Source organism: Channa argus, chromosome 19 (assembly GCF_033026475.1).
Source record: "Channa argus isolate prfri chromosome 19, Channa argus male v1.0, whole genome shotgun sequence".
Classification (NCBI taxonomy): Eukaryota; Metazoa; Chordata; class Actinopteri; order Anabantiformes; family Channidae; genus Channa; species Channa argus.
Genome location: NC_090215.1, coordinates 18,487,580 through 18,507,211, shown reverse-complemented (window position 1 = coordinate 18,507,211; position 19,632 = coordinate 18,487,580). Strand labels below are relative to the sequence as shown.

At 41.2% G+C, this 19,632-nt stretch overlaps 1 protein-coding gene across 1 annotated transcript in view; it reads right to left on the bottom strand.

The window, feature by feature from the left end:
• The window catches only part of LOC137104526 (cadherin-6-like), a 58,824-nt gene that overhangs the window by 22,805 nt on the left and 16,387 nt on the right, over nucleotides 1-19,632 (bottom strand). Inside the window, exons 2-4 of the mRNA XM_067485829.1 lie at nucleotides 14,747-15,126; nucleotides 4,144-4,438; nucleotides 637-756 (exon numbers count right to left, since the gene is read on the bottom strand). Coding sequence (XP_067341930.1) covers nucleotides 637-756; nucleotides 4,144-4,438; nucleotides 14,747-14,983 — 652 coding nt within the window. The 5' untranslated portion in view covers nucleotides 14,984-15,126. The remainder of the gene's footprint in view (nucleotides 1-636; nucleotides 757-4,143; nucleotides 4,439-14,746; nucleotides 15,127-19,632) is intronic.

The window sequence follows — 19,632 nt, the reverse complement described above, 5'->3', positions numbered from 1 at the left end:
ATTTCCAAATACTATGTTAACTTGGTTTTTCAAATGTCTGTAAATTTCACCATTGTGTTATAGTTTCTTTTCAGAACTTTAGTCATACAGAAATACTAAATGTAATATCGAAAGCAGAAATAACTTCAAATGGAGATGTGTGCACAGATGTTTCCCAGCAGTTGAAATGCTGTTGGTTGAAATACTTTCTCTGTTCTGGTAGTGAGCAGGATTGATAGGAGTTGTGTTTTTGGGGTTGTTGGGTTTTTCTTTTAGCCATTTGATTGTTTTGCCTATGCCTGAACGAAATCAACCAAAAAAACGTGGGCAGGATTACAAAAAGCACCACAGAAAGCTGTAAACTCTCTGTTTTAAAGGGCAATGTCGATAATAATCTACATCAATTGTATTTGTGACAATCCCGATACAAATGTTAACACCAATAACGAATGTTTAATGTCTGCAGCCGGGATTAGTTGGTTTGGCTGAGCTGTAGCCTCTTAACAAAACACCCAGATCTTCCAGACGTTTCCATAACAGCATTTAGATGAATAAGCTAATCCACGTTGCAAGTAGAGGAATTTATTGTAGGTTTTAGTGCATGTGTGAGGGATTATTAAAGAGTCAGGGAGCCTTTACATGCAACTTGACACTGACCTGTATCGGGGTCCACAGAGAAGTACGGCTGCCCCTCCAGGATACTGTACACCACTTTGGCGCTGTTCCCGTACGTGGAGTCATCTGCGTCCGTGGCTGTCACCTGAATTACTGAGGTGCCTGGGATGAAAAGAATTATGACAATGATTTAGATCAAGTCTTCAATACTGCTGAGAATTGCCCGCTGGATAATTGGTTAAGCCGATGCACCTTCTGATGAGGTGTCGGCTCCTTTTTTAATCATGCACAATGTGAGTGATCATTTCTGTCAGTTTGCATTACCCAAACCAATCTTTGTACCTCAGCCACTTATACCCTTATACACCATTGATTTTTGTGGGCAATCGATAAGTCCTAATGTATTTTTCTAAGTATATCTTTCTAAGTATACAAGCAGCACCAATACCAGCTCTTTGCAAACCCCAAGAAGCCTATTAGTATATCCACAGATCTAAGTGTCTAAGAAGCCAAATATCTGATAGCAGGCGAACGACTGTGATCCATTTTCTCTTCCAGAGAGGCTGAAGCCCTATTTCAGTAGAACAAAGGGAAACGGTTAGCCAAGTGCTACCTCCCAAATGGCGCCTTGCGGGGCCAAGTGTTGCCTCATTACATGCAGAAGAAAATTAATTGAGTAGAAATATTTAATGGCAAAGTGGTATAAATATAGAATTGTGCAATACAATGGGATAACGACCCCATGAAACTTTACTAATTTGATGTCAGCTGAGATGTGTGAGGGCGAGGGGAGTTTCCCCCTCCTTTAAAATCAATGTCATTGGTATGGACGAAGAATGGGGTTGGAAGACAGAGAGAGAAAGACCACGGTTGTCTGATTGTGTGTAAGTGACAGTTCGGGAGGATTCCTGAGCAAGTTCACCGAACCTTGATCGCTAATACCTTTAACTAGGGAATTAGACTGACAGAGGCTTTTCTGACATGGCAGCTTTTAGAAAATATCACTGATCCACATCAGCCATCTCATTGTCAACTTTAAGCTTTTGAGAAAAGAATTTTCTGACAAACAAGTCAGGAATAATCACGGTTTTTGAGCACGGGGACTAAATTACCTTGACTGTAATCATTCAGTTGTCAAAGGCTGGGAGCATCAACGTCGTCGCTGACCGAGAGTCCGGCAGAAGACACCATAATAAAACTCAAAGTATATGTCACATTTAAAGGGCCAGTGTCTGGACGCAGTCACTCGTGAACACATGCTCTGCCATGCGCTGACATCACACCTTGGTTGTTGCCATGGGCACCGATGCCGCCCTTAGATAAGTGCCGGCCTCTCTCATGGGGTTGCTGAACCAAGTGACAACTCTGTCACATGTCTGAGCCGCAAGACCAATGTCCCTCAGTCCCCGAAGCGCCACAGCAGCAGCAGAATGGATCACTACACGTTTTTCATCCGAGTACTGATTTTCGTATTGTTTATCTGTATTCATGTAGGTACTTTTAGATTAAGAGTTGGAGCCAAAGTACACGGTGAATTAGACTTTAATTTGATACTGAATGGCAATAACAAATGATAATCGAAAAGCAGCAAATGATCCTTGCCTACACAGAAATAGAATGTGCAATTATTTGCTTTTGACAATACTGGTGATTGTGTTAAATACGCTTTAGTAAGATACATCACTGTATTTAACAGATTATCTGCACCAGCGCCGTAACTGTCACAGAGATGCTTTACTTTGTTTATTCTCTGGTCATAAAACAGCTTCTACTCTTTCTCATTTAATTAGTCGGGCCCTCATTGTGGAGTCGACATCATTATTATGATTGATGAAGTCCCATTGATCCAGTAAAACATTTTAGAATGTCTCTATGCCTTTTAATCCAGTTCCTCACACCCATATGGACACACTTTCATTGGTGTAAACACTTAAATCCTGATTTCCATGCTAAATGCAGTTCTCTTAGCCTGTTGTATACACTCCGAGACCTGGTTAACAATTTTTACCGGCTGAAATGTATGGTTTTCTCAGGGTTATTTATTGATTATTGTTATTGATTGTCTGTTAATCTAATATTGGAATTGGTGATGAGGTAAGGGCTTATAGTGGTGAGTTAAAGTTTAATTTGTTTGCTGTGTAAACCTATGGCATGTAACTTTTTTTACTTTTTTTCTTTAGCAGAAGTATCTTTCAAAACATATCTAAATGTGGAGAGATGCTGTTGAGGCCTCTTGGGAAGTCAGATTCTCAGAAAATCACTCTAAGTGGTGTAAAGAGAGTTTTTTTTAGCGTGGCCCCTCTAACCAGAGAAGTTAAATGATTTCTCCTATATTACGTTTTGTGGCTTCTTTTTATTGCAATTTTGATTAAAACTAAGACCTAACTAACGAAAGAAGACAGCGAAAGGAAGAGCGAGTTGATGTCTTGTTCTAGCTTTAGTTCCATATTTCAGGTTTAAGTTACTTTATGAAGACACATTTAACACCTGTACAGGTGGTCAGGTAGAAACAAGCAAAGTTAAAAGTATAATAAACGTCACATCACATAAATAAATCTATGCAATAGAAAGGCTGATTATAGAGAAATTAGCAATCAAAACTACCTACAAGTGAAATTAATCTGCTGTGTTTTTATTAAATTGGGATGCTAAAGAGGTAGCAGCATTGTAAATTATTATCTGAAATGATTGTAAGGGAGGAGTAAGAGGATACAGACTTCCAGGTTCCAGAAGTGAGAAAACCTGGCTCAAACTAAATCCCACTGAGGCTTCTCACATTACTAATAACAATAACTCCAGCCTTGAAATGCTGCCTCGTTCAATATTTGGTCATGTAACTTACTCGGTATGTTAAAGTAAATATACTACGCTTTTGTAAAACAGTCTAATATCATTGCTTATCCAGTATTTCATTTTTTCCAGACAGCTCTGGAATCACTTTGGAAGCGAGCATTGTAAAGTTTCAATTTCAATTTCAATTTGGAGAAAACTATGTCCCATGAGTACACTGTGCTGCACTGTAGTTATTCAGGTGCTAAAATCTAAATTAGTTGTCAAAATTTGTCTTTGGATATGGAAAGAATCAGGAGGAATCTTCTAAAGAGATGCTTAAAGGTGAATGAAGACTACATGTGATGTAAAGGCTCACCATCACAACATTTCTCTCAATATAATACATTTATGTAAAATCATAATGTAATTTAATGAGGAAAATCTATCAAATCAATTTCGGCCACATTTCGCAATCTTCAGAAACCACACTGATGGAATAAACTATTGAAATATTCAATGAAAAGAAAAATATGTGGACCATTATTTGCAAGGTCAAAGACCAACCTTCAGCGCAACAAACACCCATTTTATTGTTGGATCAAACAAAACCTGCAGCAGCTCAGTCTCATCTTTTGCTTTGCGTTTTAATTTACACAGAATCATTTATTAGACCAAATGTTGTACAACACAGTGATTGTTCTACTCAATGATCCCTGGTTTTTGCACAGACGTGTATAGTTCATATAAATATGAGGGATACTTTCAGCAGCTACTTACCAATGTCAGACATCTCAGGGACTCTGGCCATGTACGGGTCCTTGGTGAAGCGCGGCTCGTTGTCGTTGATGTCGTGGATCTTGATGATGAATTCAGACTCGCCCTCCAACGCCACGTTGGTGAAGCGGTTTACTGCTTTGGCGTGGAGAATGTAGTAGGCCTTCTCCTCTCTGTCGAGCCTCTTAGTGGCGTGGATGTCCCCCGACTTCTCATCTATCTTAAAGAGGGTCCCCGCTCCTTCCCCTGTAAGGACGTACCTCACACTTCCATCTCCTCTGTCTGAATCAGAGTGAAGCTGCAGGGAAAAAAAGAAAGACAATGATACAAACTTCAAACCCTGCAACAATTTCAAACAACAGTTTATGGCATTTTCATTTTACGGTAACACATTTCGACTTTGCTGCTTTCTAACAGTGATTCAACGTCCGCCTAGTGAAAGCGTTCACGTTTGCTTAATATGCTCTTCTGAAGTCCAAGTGTCAGCTAGATCTTTCATGGGAAAAATCTCCTAGGTAGCATGAGCAGAAATAGCCACAGTGAGCAGGAACCTCATCTACATAAAGTCAAAATAAAAAAAGAAAATTCAAAAAAATCCTCAAAGTGCTGGCTGCAGGCTTTGATTGACAGGTGATCGCTGAGAAGTGAAGTGTAAAAAAAAAAACACAACATCCCAGCAATGAGCACTTTGTACCAAAGATGTCAACAAAATCAAATTTCAAAGCAGAATCACAGTTTTCAACTTAAGTATTGCTGATACACTGTGCATGTATCAGTGATCTGACCAATCTGGGCCTTGGCAAAGAAACACTGACAGCTTTGATAAGTGCCTTTGGTGTTATTTAACGGATTCATATCATCTTTAGTAAACTGTCATTGACGATACACATTCGTGGCTTCACCTCGTCTCTGTGAAACTCACATCCTGCCAAGAAGAAGGAGCCGCACAGCCCGAGCATTTAAAAAAAAAAAAAAAAAAAAAAACAGCATTTTATGGGTATTGTTACATGCAGGTTGTCGTCATGCTCTTTGCTGCAGGGCCTCGATGGCATTTTCACAGTGCTGTAAAACAGAATGCCAGTGGGTCGAAGTCTGTGAAGTACTAGCATGAGTGCGCGCACGTCCGCCCGCCTGCCAATCCCTGATGGATCAGCAACATGACCAACATGCCAGAGGACCACGAGAGTCCACTTGTCTGTGGAGCTTCTCATTAGTATTTGCTCTGTCCTTTTCTATCTCATGTTGAATTTTTTTCTGCATGAACAGCAGCTTAGCATGCTTTGACATTTTAATTCCTCCACCAAATCCTACCCCCCCCCAACATATTTATCTCTGAAAACTCATCAAAAGCTTGTCCAGTCGTTTCCCCTGCCACTGCTTTCCTGCTTACTTCCTTTTCCCCTCTTTAATAACCGAGGACATGGTAATAACTGCAGGGGAATAGGTAAAGGGCAAAAGGAGGGCGCATGTTTGCAGACATGGGCAAACATGTCAACTAAGGCAAAAGCAATCTAAATTTGCACCCTGACGAAGTAGGTTGTAATTCTGAGCTCTGTTATCGACACCGCGTCAACTTAAACGTCGGCCGGTGTGTTTGATTTTGACGGTTTGAGTGAATCTTTGCTTGGAGCACGAGTCGTTGTGTCTACAAGCGTTTCTTGGCTCCTCCAGCGGACAGACTGAGGGGGGGATATTGTGCGTGGCAGCCGGGTCACGTGGGAGCACATTGCAAAGTCTCCCTTCTCATCATATATTAAAAAAGCTTTTCATCCCAGGTGCGCGGAAGCTTTACTAATTCATGCCGTGTTATCAGGGCAAAGCTGGCACATGTGAGATGAACAGCTTTGTGGATTAGCATCTTTAACACTGTTTTGTTCGCCTGCTTGCATTGCTGGTAAAAATGACTGTTTTCATTTATTTCTCTGATTGTCTAACCGAGTGTGTTGCTGAATTCTACCATCCCCGGATTAGGATCTAGAGGGGGAGCACTGTTTCTTTCACCCACTTGAATTCTGGTCAAAACAACCCTTGTTTTTTCCCTCTTTCCTTTCTCTCTAAGCAAGCCAGGAGAATATCCTGCAGAATTTTGTTTTCTGTTCAACAGCATGCACTTCCAAACAGAGTTGGCTGAAAACAATCCACTTCAACATTATTATCTTTCTCCTGCTGTTATAGCCGGTGTCCTTTTCTATGATTGTCTATCAAACCGCCTGTCTCTGTCGGCACGACATTTCAGTTAATAACCATTGAGTCCTCTCCTTTCGGCTGAGATGCGAGATAGACAGTGTGACATATGCTGTGTCGACTGTCATTTCTATGGAAACAGAGAGATCTTGTGGTTCTGAAGAGTTCCTCCTCACTCCCCTGAAGGATAATACAAGGCAGCTGAGAGTATCGACCTCCAGCGCCTGCTGCAGTGACCCCACAGCCCTCCCAGTTGCCCACCTTGCTGGTGAGGAGAATTTACTGCTGCCCTTCTACTCAAATTAAGAGCGAGAAAAAAAAAAAAAAGCCCTTCCTGGAAATCAATGTGGCAGCCCAACGTGCATTCACAATGGCCCTTTGATCAATTTATATTGAAAATACAATTAAACTGTCACAGGGGGAGAAAAGAAAGCCACATGTGTATTCAGTATGGTCACCAAGAAGCCGTGGCACATCGATAGCTAGCCTTTTCTGCTCTGCCCTCCTACGGCACCAAATTGTAAAAAAGGCAGAGAGCATGACGCTATATCCATTAACACTGGGACTTTTGGTCTTTTCAAAAGGACATTAAAAAAAAAAACCCATCCTTTCTATCAATTTATTCAGTCTTTACCAGAAGCTATATTTTCCTAAAGGAATACATTTAAAGAAATAAGCTTATTGCATTTCCTTTCTTGTTGGAATTAGAGGAGACAATTGACACAGCTCATCTTTATGGAAAATACGAGACCGCAGTCAGCAGCCAGTTAGCTCGGCCCAAAAGTTGTTGATCGACTTTAAATAACTGAAGTTCAGACGTAAAACAGTTTCTTATCTGAGAGAGTTTAGTTATACGACAAACACATAGATGCTCAGTGACCACAAAAAGATGCAAGAGAGACTGAAAATGAGGAACAACCAACATTAAATATCCAAAAAAAAAGCAATAAAACTAAGGACAGGGAGAAAACATCCAAAAATAGACACAAAAACAAAGTGAAATTACCACAGAAAAAGGCTTGTTTCAATCATTTGCTTAAAATCTGTTTGTATCTTGAGAAAAGAAATGAAGAAGGAAGGGTCACTGGAGTCAGATTCGCAAAAACAGAACTTTATTTCCGAGAATTCTTGAAACTAATTAATTAGCATTGGAAGACAGGAGTTACTTACTTACAAAAGTCACATAAAAGGAATATTTCTTTGAAGGGAATCAGCTGTGGTTTGTAACTCTGGTTTTAAAAAGTGCTGTGCAAAAAAAGTTTACTTACTAAGCTTATGATGCCATCTGTAATGGGGGGGGGGGCTACAGCATTTAGCTCAGTGCAATGTTTTATTCCATTAACTTGAGCATGACCTTTTACAACCTGAGTGATCAAGCTCTTATTTACCAGCTGTGGAGTTGTTTTCTGTATTAGTACTTTCAGACGTGTGTCAGAGATGTCATTGTTGATGCCTGATGCCTGGCGCCTGGCATTATGTTCATTTGCCAACGTTTGGATAAATCCACAAAGTCGTTTCTCTAGTTTGAAAGTCTAACAATAATGGACACTACAGCATCAACCTTGACCACACAGTCAGCTACATTTATTTGCTTTGGGTAACATTTTATATTCAGAGTTGGCAAACGTTCATTTATTTCCCCAACTTATTTCCAAGACGCTTCTCACAAAGAACCATATAATTTGTTTTTCGTTTAACCTAAAATAGGCTAAGCAAGCACAAGCTTGAGAATTTTATTAATAGGGAACATGAAACATCTGTACAAACAAACCTAGTGATTAACCATTATAAGCAACATGAACCAACATGGGGTTTAAATTGAGCAATTCCTTCACCTGAAATCCACCTGAAATCCAATAAATGCAACTCAATTACTTAAATTAAATAGCGTTGTTTTCCACTTACTTTTTCCTGTTTTTAGCACCAAACTAAATGTTTTATTTTTTTGCAAGGAAACGTGGAGAAAGTACAAATTACTGGAGCTGTAAACAAAAGCATTTGCACTCGCTGTCACTTTAACTTTGTGTCTCACATGTACAATAGCTTGACATAGTGCATGCAGCTTTTAAGAATGAGAAAAGGAAGACATTTTGGTGTTAGCTGTATTATTTCAACATTATTTCAGATTTAGTCAACGAAGCATCTGGTTAATTTGGATTGTCAAAGCCCAAGTTCTGTTTCATTTCATTTGTATTAGCATAAATTCACTTTTTCTTTATTTACCTGCTGGTCCAGAGATATTTGTCACAGCAAAAGGTTGGACTGAGGCCTACAGCAGGCTTGAATACCTTTAACTAGGCTGGACTCTACCAAGTGCTACTTAGAGAAGGGGGAGCTGATGGCAAACTGTCTGTGCAGTGTTTATTTGTATTGAATTACACTGACCCATTGTGTCATCATTCGTGTAGCTCAGTCTTTGTTTGAGGTTAAGACTTCATTCTCTTACAGTCCAGTATCATTTGTTGATGTCTTTTAGGTCAGTGGTTCTCAATCCTGGTCCCCAGGGACCCCCTGCCCTGCTTATTTGCCAACTATCCCTGCACGACCTACTGCTGTAACTTATTGGCGAACAAAACAAAAAAGCTCATTTTCCACAATGTCTGTGTTTACCTTTAAAAGAACAATCTATAACTGTTGGGAGCAGAAAACGGCTCGTTTCAATAATTTTCTTGAAAAAGGTGTCTGCGCCTTGAGAGACGAAAAGAAAAAAGAAAAGTCGCTGCCATCAAATCATGAAAAATGAAACTTGATTTCAGAGAATACTTGAAACAAATTGATTTGCATTGGAAAATAAGGATTCCGTTACAAGCAACAGTGAGTTGAAAGGAAAATGTATTTCCTGTGAATTGGCTGTGGAACAAACTATTAAGTATTTACTTAAACCATATTATCGTCAATGACCTGCTATATGTATCAAAACCTTCCACTCAATTAACCTCCTCTGTTAAGTGATACCATAATATTTTCAGTGGTGGGCATTTTTTCACAGTAGACAATATTTATTTTTATTCCTACGTGCTTCATCTTCCAGTCTGAAGTGGGCTGAGATGTGAAGTGGTGCTCATCAGACATCTGTGCGTGACAACTTACAAGCGAGTCGTCTTTGTTTGTGAAATTAATCAGCTTCAAGTGCAGCAAATGTTAGTGCAGACTGGATCTGGTCGCCATTTGCGCTTCACTCGAGTCAGGCCAAAAAGATGGCACTGGGAACGGGCTGCTAGGGCAATTAGCCAGTTAGCCTTTAAGGCCTTGTGTCCTGGCCTGTCGAGAACTGGCTGCCTTCTATGTAGCCAGATGGTAGCCTCAGACTGTGCACGAAAATAGACTATCAAATGTGTGATGATGTGTAAAGTTATAATATGCAGTCAGAGCTGCAGAGCCTTAAAGGTGAAATTAACATACAGCACATACATACAGTCAACATAGATTTCTCTCTCGTTGAAAGGACATATTTTGCTTTGTGTAATTTTTATATTTGTCTGTTTTCTTTACGGACAATTCTCAACACTTTGTATTTACTCTGCTGCAGGCCTGTGGCTACAAATGAGGACACTGAGGTCATGCGCTGAGAATTCAGAGGACTGTATTCTACAGTTACACGCAAATTACAATTGGTGTGTTTTAAAAAGCTGCTTTACTACTTTTGTGAGGTTCAGTAGCATTAAATCCTCCCATGAAGTCATGTTTGTCTGTGAAATAACGTCAGGCCTGCGTTTTCCTAACACACAGTTTGTACTTGTGTTTCAACACATTTCGAAAATAAATATTTTCAAAAGGAAATCGAGGAATTTCTTTTCACCAGTGGAGCAAACTGGATTTCCTGACTGACTTTGGAAACACATTTGCTTATAACGCTGATATTTTTAAGAAGAGTAGACCAAAAACAGTACAGTAGATCAAAAAATGTACTTTAAATCTTCAATGTTTTAGGTGTTAAATGTATTTAGCATACACTGACGTGACGTATGCGATGTGAATACAATGATCACTGTGGGCTCCTGACCGCAGCATATCTACCTTAAAATCCTGGTTAATACCCTGCTTAGCTGTCTTAATTATTCCCCTCCCCCCCCCATTCGAATACAACCTGGCCAATGCTGGAATACAGACAAAGGGTCAGACAGTTTGATGATGGAAAATGAATTAATCTCACCCCGATACAAAACAGTGGGTGTTTGAAACACTAGCAGGCAGGTGATAGTGCGGAAGAAATTGCAAGGTGCCATGGTGGAGGCGTTGGCGTAACTCGGTCAGACATTGCTTCACCCTTGCAACGTTGTCAGACAGATGTTTGCAGGGCCTCGTCGCCGCATGACCTCATCAGAACCCTTCCTCCGCTGCTCACGCTACGACGGAGAAGAGCATAATTGAAGCCGCCTCCTCCCAGTGCACGAGCAGGGAACTTATCGCCTAATCAACAAACACTGCCAATATGTGCTCCGGGTCGCCGCTGGAGACCGCAGGGGCTGCCATGGCACGGGTACAGCCAGGCCTGTGCCATATTGCAAACTCCTTGCCTCTTTGCCAAGGTGAGCAGCTGGTAATGGGGGGGGGAGTGTGAACAGAGACCCAAAATCACCCCAACCCCCCCCACACACACACAACCAAACACGCAAATCCCTGCACCTTTCCACTCCACTGCCATGCGAAGCTCAAATCCTTTCCCCAGGTTGTCTGGACCGTTGAGTCATTCAGGACTGGGGAGCATATTATGTCTGTGTTTATCTGCCCCCCCCCCCTCTCTTTGCTCTCATTTCCAGCCCATTACTGTAGGCTAGTGTTTGCAGGTGTGTGCACGCCGGTCTGTTTGTTCACATGGCATAGAACATTGCTCACTAGCTAGGGGACTATGTTGAAGAGTCTACCCACCAGGCCCAGAACCACTGGGGCCTATCAGAGGCTGTAAATACTTTATGAGATATGATAGTGCAGCACAAACACTCTTCAACCACAGGCCATTAACCATTTTCAGTGGATATGTGCCCTTTGGTAAAGTAAGAAATAATGAAATAAACAAACATTCTCTTCCCCCAGTGACAGCCAGGGCCCTCCGAGGCCTGTATGCAGCTCGCCTGCTAATGAGAGAGCGTGTACGATTCTCCTCCTGCAGGAAAGAAACAAAAATCATTGGCCAATGCAGCGAGATTAGCAAGATTAGCAGCCAACCAGCTCCCCAGCAACACAATGCCAGAGTCTGCCTGTCTCTCCCATCTTGATCGCTTCTCTTAATTTCTACCTGTTTCAACTGCTTTTCTTACACTCGTTCAGGAAAGATTGCAATTTTATTTGTTAGCACTTTACAACTCGATAAAGCCATCAGAAAAAAAAGAAAATAGTGTAAAAAAAATAGCAACTGGGAGAGATTGAGTTTACCAAATAACAGAAGATGGGATTTTGTAATTCAAGTGGAGTTTCATCATTCTATCTTTTACTGTGTGTCAAGAGCTGCTCCCTTGTTTATAATAACCTGCCATTGTGTTATTTCCAATTCATTTTTTTTTTTTCAGCACAAACAAAAGTGGTTTTGTTCCACTCTGAGCTCTCTGGTTGCCATGATGTCACTCGCAACGACAAAGCCTTACTCATTTTTCTTTTTCCTTAACACCTACTTCATTGTAAACACAAAACAAAATATGGCTTCCACCTGAGGATGCAGATGGTTGTACTCTATGTTGAGCCATGTGTTCAGCTCAAAAGCTATTAATTCGCTTTAGGGCCTCATTCATCACTCCTACTTTATCAAGCAATTAACAAACCGTAATTGCAATCAGATAAGTTCTACACACTGCAATCCTATGCGACAACTGACAAGTGAGCTGACACCGAGGAAAAAGCGCCCAGCTGCATGTACTTGGGGGAAACAACAAGCATTCAGAGTCATGATTAAGTGTGGTGCTCGCGAGTTCTTCAGCAGACGGGCTCTCAGGCCGTGGCCTCTGGCTCTCTAAATGTATACCGCAATAAAATAATCCATTCTTCTTTTAGTATTAGTCCTTTTACAAGCTGAAAGGACGAGTGGGACATCAATCATGCTCAATCCCTGCTCTCTAAAGACAAAGTGGTCTGATCACGCTCTGGTACTCACTTTTGATCTTCATTTGCTCTTTGTTTTTTTTTTTTGTTTTTTTTTATTCTTTTCAACTTTTTTTGTTCTTTCTCCTATTTGCTTGCCTCACACCGTAGCGGGTGTTGTAATCCTTTTAGGCCCGGGGCTGAAAGTCAACGCTCACTCAGGGAGGTCGTATGTTGCAGAATCTCATTTGGTTGGATGACTCTATCCTCGGTGGACACACGATAGGAATGCAAAGCGCCGGCCCCATTCAGCTCCTCGCACAAAACAGCCTTTCTTCCTCCCCGGTCGTCCTGACCTTGCCACGATGCCTCACAATCTCCTCAATTACAGTAGGTTGGAAGAGGAGACTGATATCTTGACTTCTGCTCCGCTGCATGTAAAGCAAGCATTATTTGGCCTGTCTTATTGTACATCTCCCAATGTTATCTGGGTCGACATTGTGTTTTCATTTTGTTGAACAAATAATACCTTAGGAGAAGTCATATTTTACTCTAGGAGGAGAAGACTGCTTTAGGAGGGCTTGATGTGAGTGGAATGGACATTGTGCAGGCAGCTGCAGAGCTGACAGTTAGCACTAAATATGTTGGACAGCCAACAGCAAACAAAGCCTGAGGATGGATGGATGGAAGTCCGATATATGAGCATTAGCCGATCAGAGTATTGTGTCACATCTGCTATCAGATGATGGGATGATTCTTGTATTCCTACAGACAGAATGACACACTCACATGAAAGATGTTATTTGTTCTGAAGCATCTCATTAGGAGCAGATATTTGCAGGATGATTATGTTATTTGAAATCCAATATGCTATAAGAGAATGCACCATAGGTGGTTAGAGCTTCCTCCTTTGGACTAAACCTTCTGAAATTCTTGTATCACACATTTAGATTGTTTATCTGAATGTAATATGCAAATGAAGCAATATCTGCTGAAATTTGCATTCATTTGGTTTGATGGATGGGGTAGGATTTATAAAAAAATAAAAATAAAAAAAAATTGCAGAACTCCATCTTCATAAATATGTATTGACAAGACAGTGCGTAATGAGACATTTTAAAAATGAACAAAAATAGCAACTTTTCAAATGTCGGCATATAAAAAGTTCAAGTTGTGTTCTGCTGACAGTGGCTTTGTGGGAAAAAAGTCTCAGAGGAAAGCACAAACAATAGCAATTGAGGAAAATACACTGAATAAGACTCCAAGAGACTGAGAGCTGTAGATGTGCTTCACTTTAGTTTTAGTTTAAACGTCTAATTTGTGGGTTTTCTGTTGCTGCTAAAGTGACCAGCTCTGTAGCATCCTCACTTCTTAGCTTATCAGCAACTACCTCCAAGTTGTCTAATGATAAGGATTTTCTTTCTGTTTTCGGCTGCATTGAGTGTTTATGGCTGCTCAGGCCAACTACCATCTCTTTTCATTCCGAGCAAAGTGCTGCTGGAAAAACGGAGCGAGAGAGTTTAAATTCTGAAGGAGCTGGGAGTCGGGCTTAGCTCCCTCGAGAGACCTGAGCTGCTCTGAAAACAGCACGTTTGGATGGGTCAGAGAAAGTGACAATTTACCCTGCAGTTCATAGGGAAGAGCAAGAAACATTTTCTACCAGCACAATGTTAAAGACGAAATGGAAATACATATTAATACAGGTTGTTTGTCAGTTTTTCAGAGTTTATCTGCTAGTTCCGTTTAACAAAAGAGGTTCTCGAATGCTTTGCATAAGCAGCTTTGCAAGAACTTTGCCTTAATAAACTCTGGCAAAATTGCCATTTAAATCAGAATATAAATAAGATGTAGAATCTGACCAGCCTAATACCGTATGTTGCCTGATGCCCATTGGTTTACCATGAGGCCCTAGTTAAGATTCGAAACTGTGTCTGTGTAGCTTTATTTATGTCGTTTAATTGAAGCGCTGCAAACCGGTAGTGGAAAGTACAATTGCCTACAGTTTTGGGTGCTTTTGCCTTAAGTGAGTATTTTCATTTTCAACCACCATTCATTTATCCCTGGTGTGAAATTTACAAGTTACCCTGCAGTACGTAATGTAATATTGAACATCTGATCATCAAAACAGCAGACAAGTAAATTAAAGTGCTGTACAAAAATATTTACTTTCGGTACATCAAGTATTTATGCTTGTACAGTACTTTGAAGTCAGCATTCGTAAGTTGTGGTTACGGGTCAGAGAGGGTCAGTGTACCTCTTCTACCACTGCTGCATATGTGTGGCTCATAACTGATATATCTAAAACAGGTTTTACGTGTTGTGCCTGTGAGGTTTGGTAGCTGTAGTCTACATACGTGTGAAGATGTTGCAGTGAGGTCCTCGTGAGTCTGACAAATATGCTCTTAACTACCTTTCCGACGTACTGCAGGTCTGTTCCGGTGTACTCCTCCAACAGAAAGAACTGGTTCCACATCCAACCTCGTTTGGAGCGCCTGAGCGGCACTCCATTGGCATCCTGTCCTGTCAGTCCCATGGACCCCCTCCGCCCCCCTGTAGTCCTTCGCAGGGCCCTTAGGCCGTACCCTGGAGAGCTGAGGTGGGCAACGGCCCAAAGTACCATCAATACGCAAACTTTCCTTCTATCCATCGCTACACCACTGCAACCTTCTGTCTTCGCCCCCCCCCCTTAGTGGTCTGTGTCCAGTAGTCAGAGTATCGGTTCAGTCCTCATGCTGTAATCTACTGAAGCAGAAGAGGCTCCTCAGACTCACACAGGGCAGCGGACAGCACCTGGAACATTTACACAGAAAAACAGTGTGTCAATACTGGGAGGGGAGGCAGCAATTTGTTACTGCACAAGCTCTCATTTTGTTTCATTATCTGTAGTCAAGACAGGATAGGGCCAGTTTTTTGAAGATGCAGTGCAAGTAAAATTTAAGGGCAGATAGGGACTGAAGAAAAGACACCCTGAGATGTGTTCAGTCCATATTTGGGCTTTAAGTGTTTCTCCAAATTTGAAAAAGATTTATAGTTAGATAAGATAAGAATTAGACAATGTGAGATCATTCATTTAAGTTTAAATACACAAGTCAGTTATTACGTACATTATATATACTGCAGGTGATTTTCTGCAACTGGAAACATTTTCTCTTAGTCACCAAGAAGGTGTTGAAATTGTAAATCTGAGGGGACAGACAATGTTTTCAAAGTCCAAAAGCCAACGCACAATGAGTTTTATACAGATTCTTGCTTGCAGCCTTCAGATTTCGAGTTTGTTATTTTTCTTTACAAGCCTTTGGGTCCAGGTTTGGGTGACTTGTTTCAGTTTTGGTTCCTAACTTAGGTTTTTCATTTCCTAGTGCCTTCAGGCATTTTGGCCCCAAGCGCTGAAAGAATGAGTGCGTGATTTTGTTAACCACCTCATTTATCAGTATATATTTGCATTTTCCTCTTGAATTCTGCTTCTTAAAAGCATTTTAAGCGTTGATTTCCTCATAAAAGAAGAGCTTAATAGTACATTTCCAGAAAAAGACAGTGGATAAAATGCAAAATAAGAGAAAATGCAGCAGTTTACAAATCATTTAAGATGGATTTTGCTTGTAAATAGTACAAATTCAATTCAACTTTATTTATATTGCGCCAACTCACAACAAAGTCATCTCAAGGCAACAAATCCCCCTTGAGCAACAAAGACAACATATCAGATTTATCAAACATATTCTCATGTTCAATTTGTTGCCAGTAGGACATTTCAAAAAAAGTTGGGATGGGGCATGTTTACCACTTTTAATCACAATTAGACATAATAAGTTGCAGCCCAATTGCTATTCCAAAAGCTAATCTCCAGCTAATATGTTCTGAAAACCTTAGCATTAAACTTTTGACTTATCAAAAAAATCCCTACAGAACATGTGATTGAATGTTTTGCTGCCATAAATTCATAGCCACGCAAGCCCTGATATTCAATCATGTGCACACACATACTGCATGTTCAATGTTTAATGTCTGATTGATTGACGAGCTGGGTTCTGCTCAGCCCGATAAATTAGAATTTTAACACGTCAATGTATGGAGCTTACACCTTGTACAGCATGTGTAGAGCTACTTTATCTGCATTGAGCCCCCGAATCAACATCTAATAGACCACAAGACTCTACGTGGAGCGCAGCGTTCTATCTTTTTTACCAATCTGCTACAGCACACTTTGTTATCAGACCCAGCAGAATGGCAATGGAGACCCTGGGCAATGTGAGCCCCACTATATTACCTGAAGATCAGAGTAAAGATACAGAACAAAATGACTGGAAACTGCAAAAGGGCGCAGACGTAGGCAGCGGAATACTTCTGCGCCATGTTTCTCAATAATTCCTCACACCTTCTGACTCTGTCTGTTGCCCTCAGGAAGACCACTTCAGAACCATGCTGGCAAATGTGTGAAGGAAACGGAACAAGAGGAATGGTGATGGGCAGTGCTGGAGAAAAAAAAGAAAAGAAGGCCATGTATTCTGCTTTTGTTCTCATTATTCCTCCCGGGCTGGGCGATATCCAGGCCACTAGTGTTCCTCGGCTGGGGTTTGGTAGGAGGGTTATCAGTGGGTCGCTGGGGAGCGTCTACAACATTCTTCCATATCGCACGGCTCTCAGAAGGCGCAGAGAAGGGAAGGGGGAGGTGGTAGTCCAGCACCAATATGGCAGCTCCGCTTGGCTTCCCTCGCACAGTAGGTTGGGGAATGAGGCAACAATGTCTCTGGACATGAGAATTAAGTACCCTGACCTGCATGCAGAAATGGAGCCAGACAAACTGAAGGGAGTGAAGGAAATGAAGCAAGAGAAGAGGAGTGAGAGCAAAGGTGTCGGCTGAGGGAAGTGGAGACAGTAGCGCTGTCAAAATATCGCCGTTTTGTCTTGGATACTAGCGCTAAGTTTAGTATCTGAAAATCTGACACCACAATAAAAAAAAAAGAGCGATGTCACAGAACAACCACTGAGCTTTATGTGAACAGATATATCACCACTTCGACTGCGGCGGCTTTGTAGCAACTTTTGTGCAGGGAGTTTGATGTCAGCTGGGTGTCTTTGTTGGCTCGATAAACAAAATACAGTAGCTGCATATTTCACTCCTGTGCCAGTCTGTCAAGCTGTTTGCGGTGAAGAAAGATTTGGTTCAAAACATAATGGAGAGTTTGATACAGCTGTGTGTTTTCAGCTGTTTGGCTTTGTCTGTTCCAGTGGTTCATAAAGGCAGTTTGACTACCTTGTTTACTTTCACTCCGGCAAACCCTTCTACGAGTGCACTGAGGGCACGGACTCCAACGTCAAGAAAAAAAAAAGACGCTCGTCAACTGTTTCTTTAATCAACAACAGTGTGGCGTAGCTTATTTTGCCCCATGTAACGGTCTGTACAGACCCTGAGAAAGGAAGCCCAGCAATGGGATGTAACACTGTTAGCTCACCAGCAAACAAAGCAAATTGCAAATGTAGCACTTCTGAAAACAGTAGTAAGTAAAGACACTAAGAGTGTAAACTAGAAAATATGAACTAAAAAAAAAAAAAAGAAAAAAAAAGAAAAAAACTAGCCCGCATTTATAGAAACTAATGGTTTTTGGTATTTTTCTGTCTTGCCTGTTAGCAACTTTTTTTTTAATTTGAGAAGCTCAAAACAAGAAATATGATATATACAATAGTGTTAAGCTACAAAATGCAAATTAAGATAGCTGTAGCATGTGTGCTAACTATTAACCTGAGGTTAAACTCTCTGCTTTGAAAAATAATCCGGCTCTGGCCAGGAAAAATATCATTTTTGCAATTCCTTCCCCACAAAAACAAAGATGGCGACAGGAAACGACACGATTCAAAGGACGAAAAACATTTTTATTCATTGCAATTGTCTTTACAGTTATTAACTATGTTATGTGCAGCTAACACCATCATGAAGCTAGACTTTAAAAAGTTACAAAATAATATCATTTCCTGTGGCCATCTCTCATTCCCTACTCCCTATATAACGTACACCAAGTAGTTCACTCGATAGTGAATACTAAATTTCTATGTAATCTATTTTAGTTGTGCACAGTGAACAACCGTCGGCTGTGTCTGAAATCACCCTCTACTCACTATACTGTATAGTGCGTTCGTCATTTTGAAAAAGTGTCTGAATGTTGACTTTGTAAATCTGATCCGGCATAACATTATGACAGCCTGTGCACTTTAGTGCAATCCAATACAGCGGCTCTGTCACGAATTCTGCTTTTACAATGTTATCATGTCTCAGTTTGTCAGTGGAAACTGTCAGAAAGGGGATTATTCTACTATGCGTTCATTATTGAAGTCAAAGTGGGTAGTGGAGTCAATATAAGAAGAGGTGGTTCTAAAGTTTTGGTCACCATATTTAAAATTGATGAGGTGGCCAAATATTAGTATATTATAGTGCATATAGTGCATTCAAAACGTTCACAGTAGAATGAAAAAAGTACTGTATGTAACATGTACACTACTTCTTGAAATCTCGATTTTCACAACTGAAAGACAACGTCTCTGCACTGTCGTCTTTGTACAGTGTCAGAGTTGCATGCAGATAATCTTCAGCCTCCTTATTCTTCCATAGCTTGTTACCTGTTCAGGCTGCTTATATTTTTGTGTCACGTATTGATCAGAGCGGATGCTACTGTACTGTATAATGAGACGACTGGACATTCTGAGCAAACCCGATGACGTCAAACCGCCTTTATTAACTTCTGCTATTCTTTTAATAAACCCAGCATTTGTTTATGCCCTCTAGGCGCGTCGGGGATTCAGCACGCACAATGCACTTCCTAAAAGTTTTTGATATTCGATGTAGTTACCGTGACAGCACTGAGGGGCAAATGAGGAGAGGGAGGGAGTGAAGGAGAGGTAGAAACGTCCTGTCACAGCAGCGTCAGCAGTCATGCTGGGAGATCGGCCCATCCATTACGCTACCTGCTTTCCAGAGGCAGCAGAGGCTTGCCCTGCTTTCCCCTGATGAGGCAAAATGCAAGTAGTTGAAGCTGAGGGTTAGGTCCCCTCTTTTTCCCCCCCCCATACGTTGCAGTTTATAGCACTCCACCACAACCCGACTCACCCCTACCCTCCCCCCGCTCCTGCCTCAACACTGCATTCCCACATCCTTGTCTCTGCCTACTTTGCTTGCATCGGCCTGAGCTGATATGCATTATCGCTGGACTATCCGCTGAAAGCCAGTCACTTTGCATGTGTCCTCTGCCTGGCTCAGCAGGGGGAGGGGGAGGCTCTGGGGTCAACAGTGCGTGTGCTGATGGA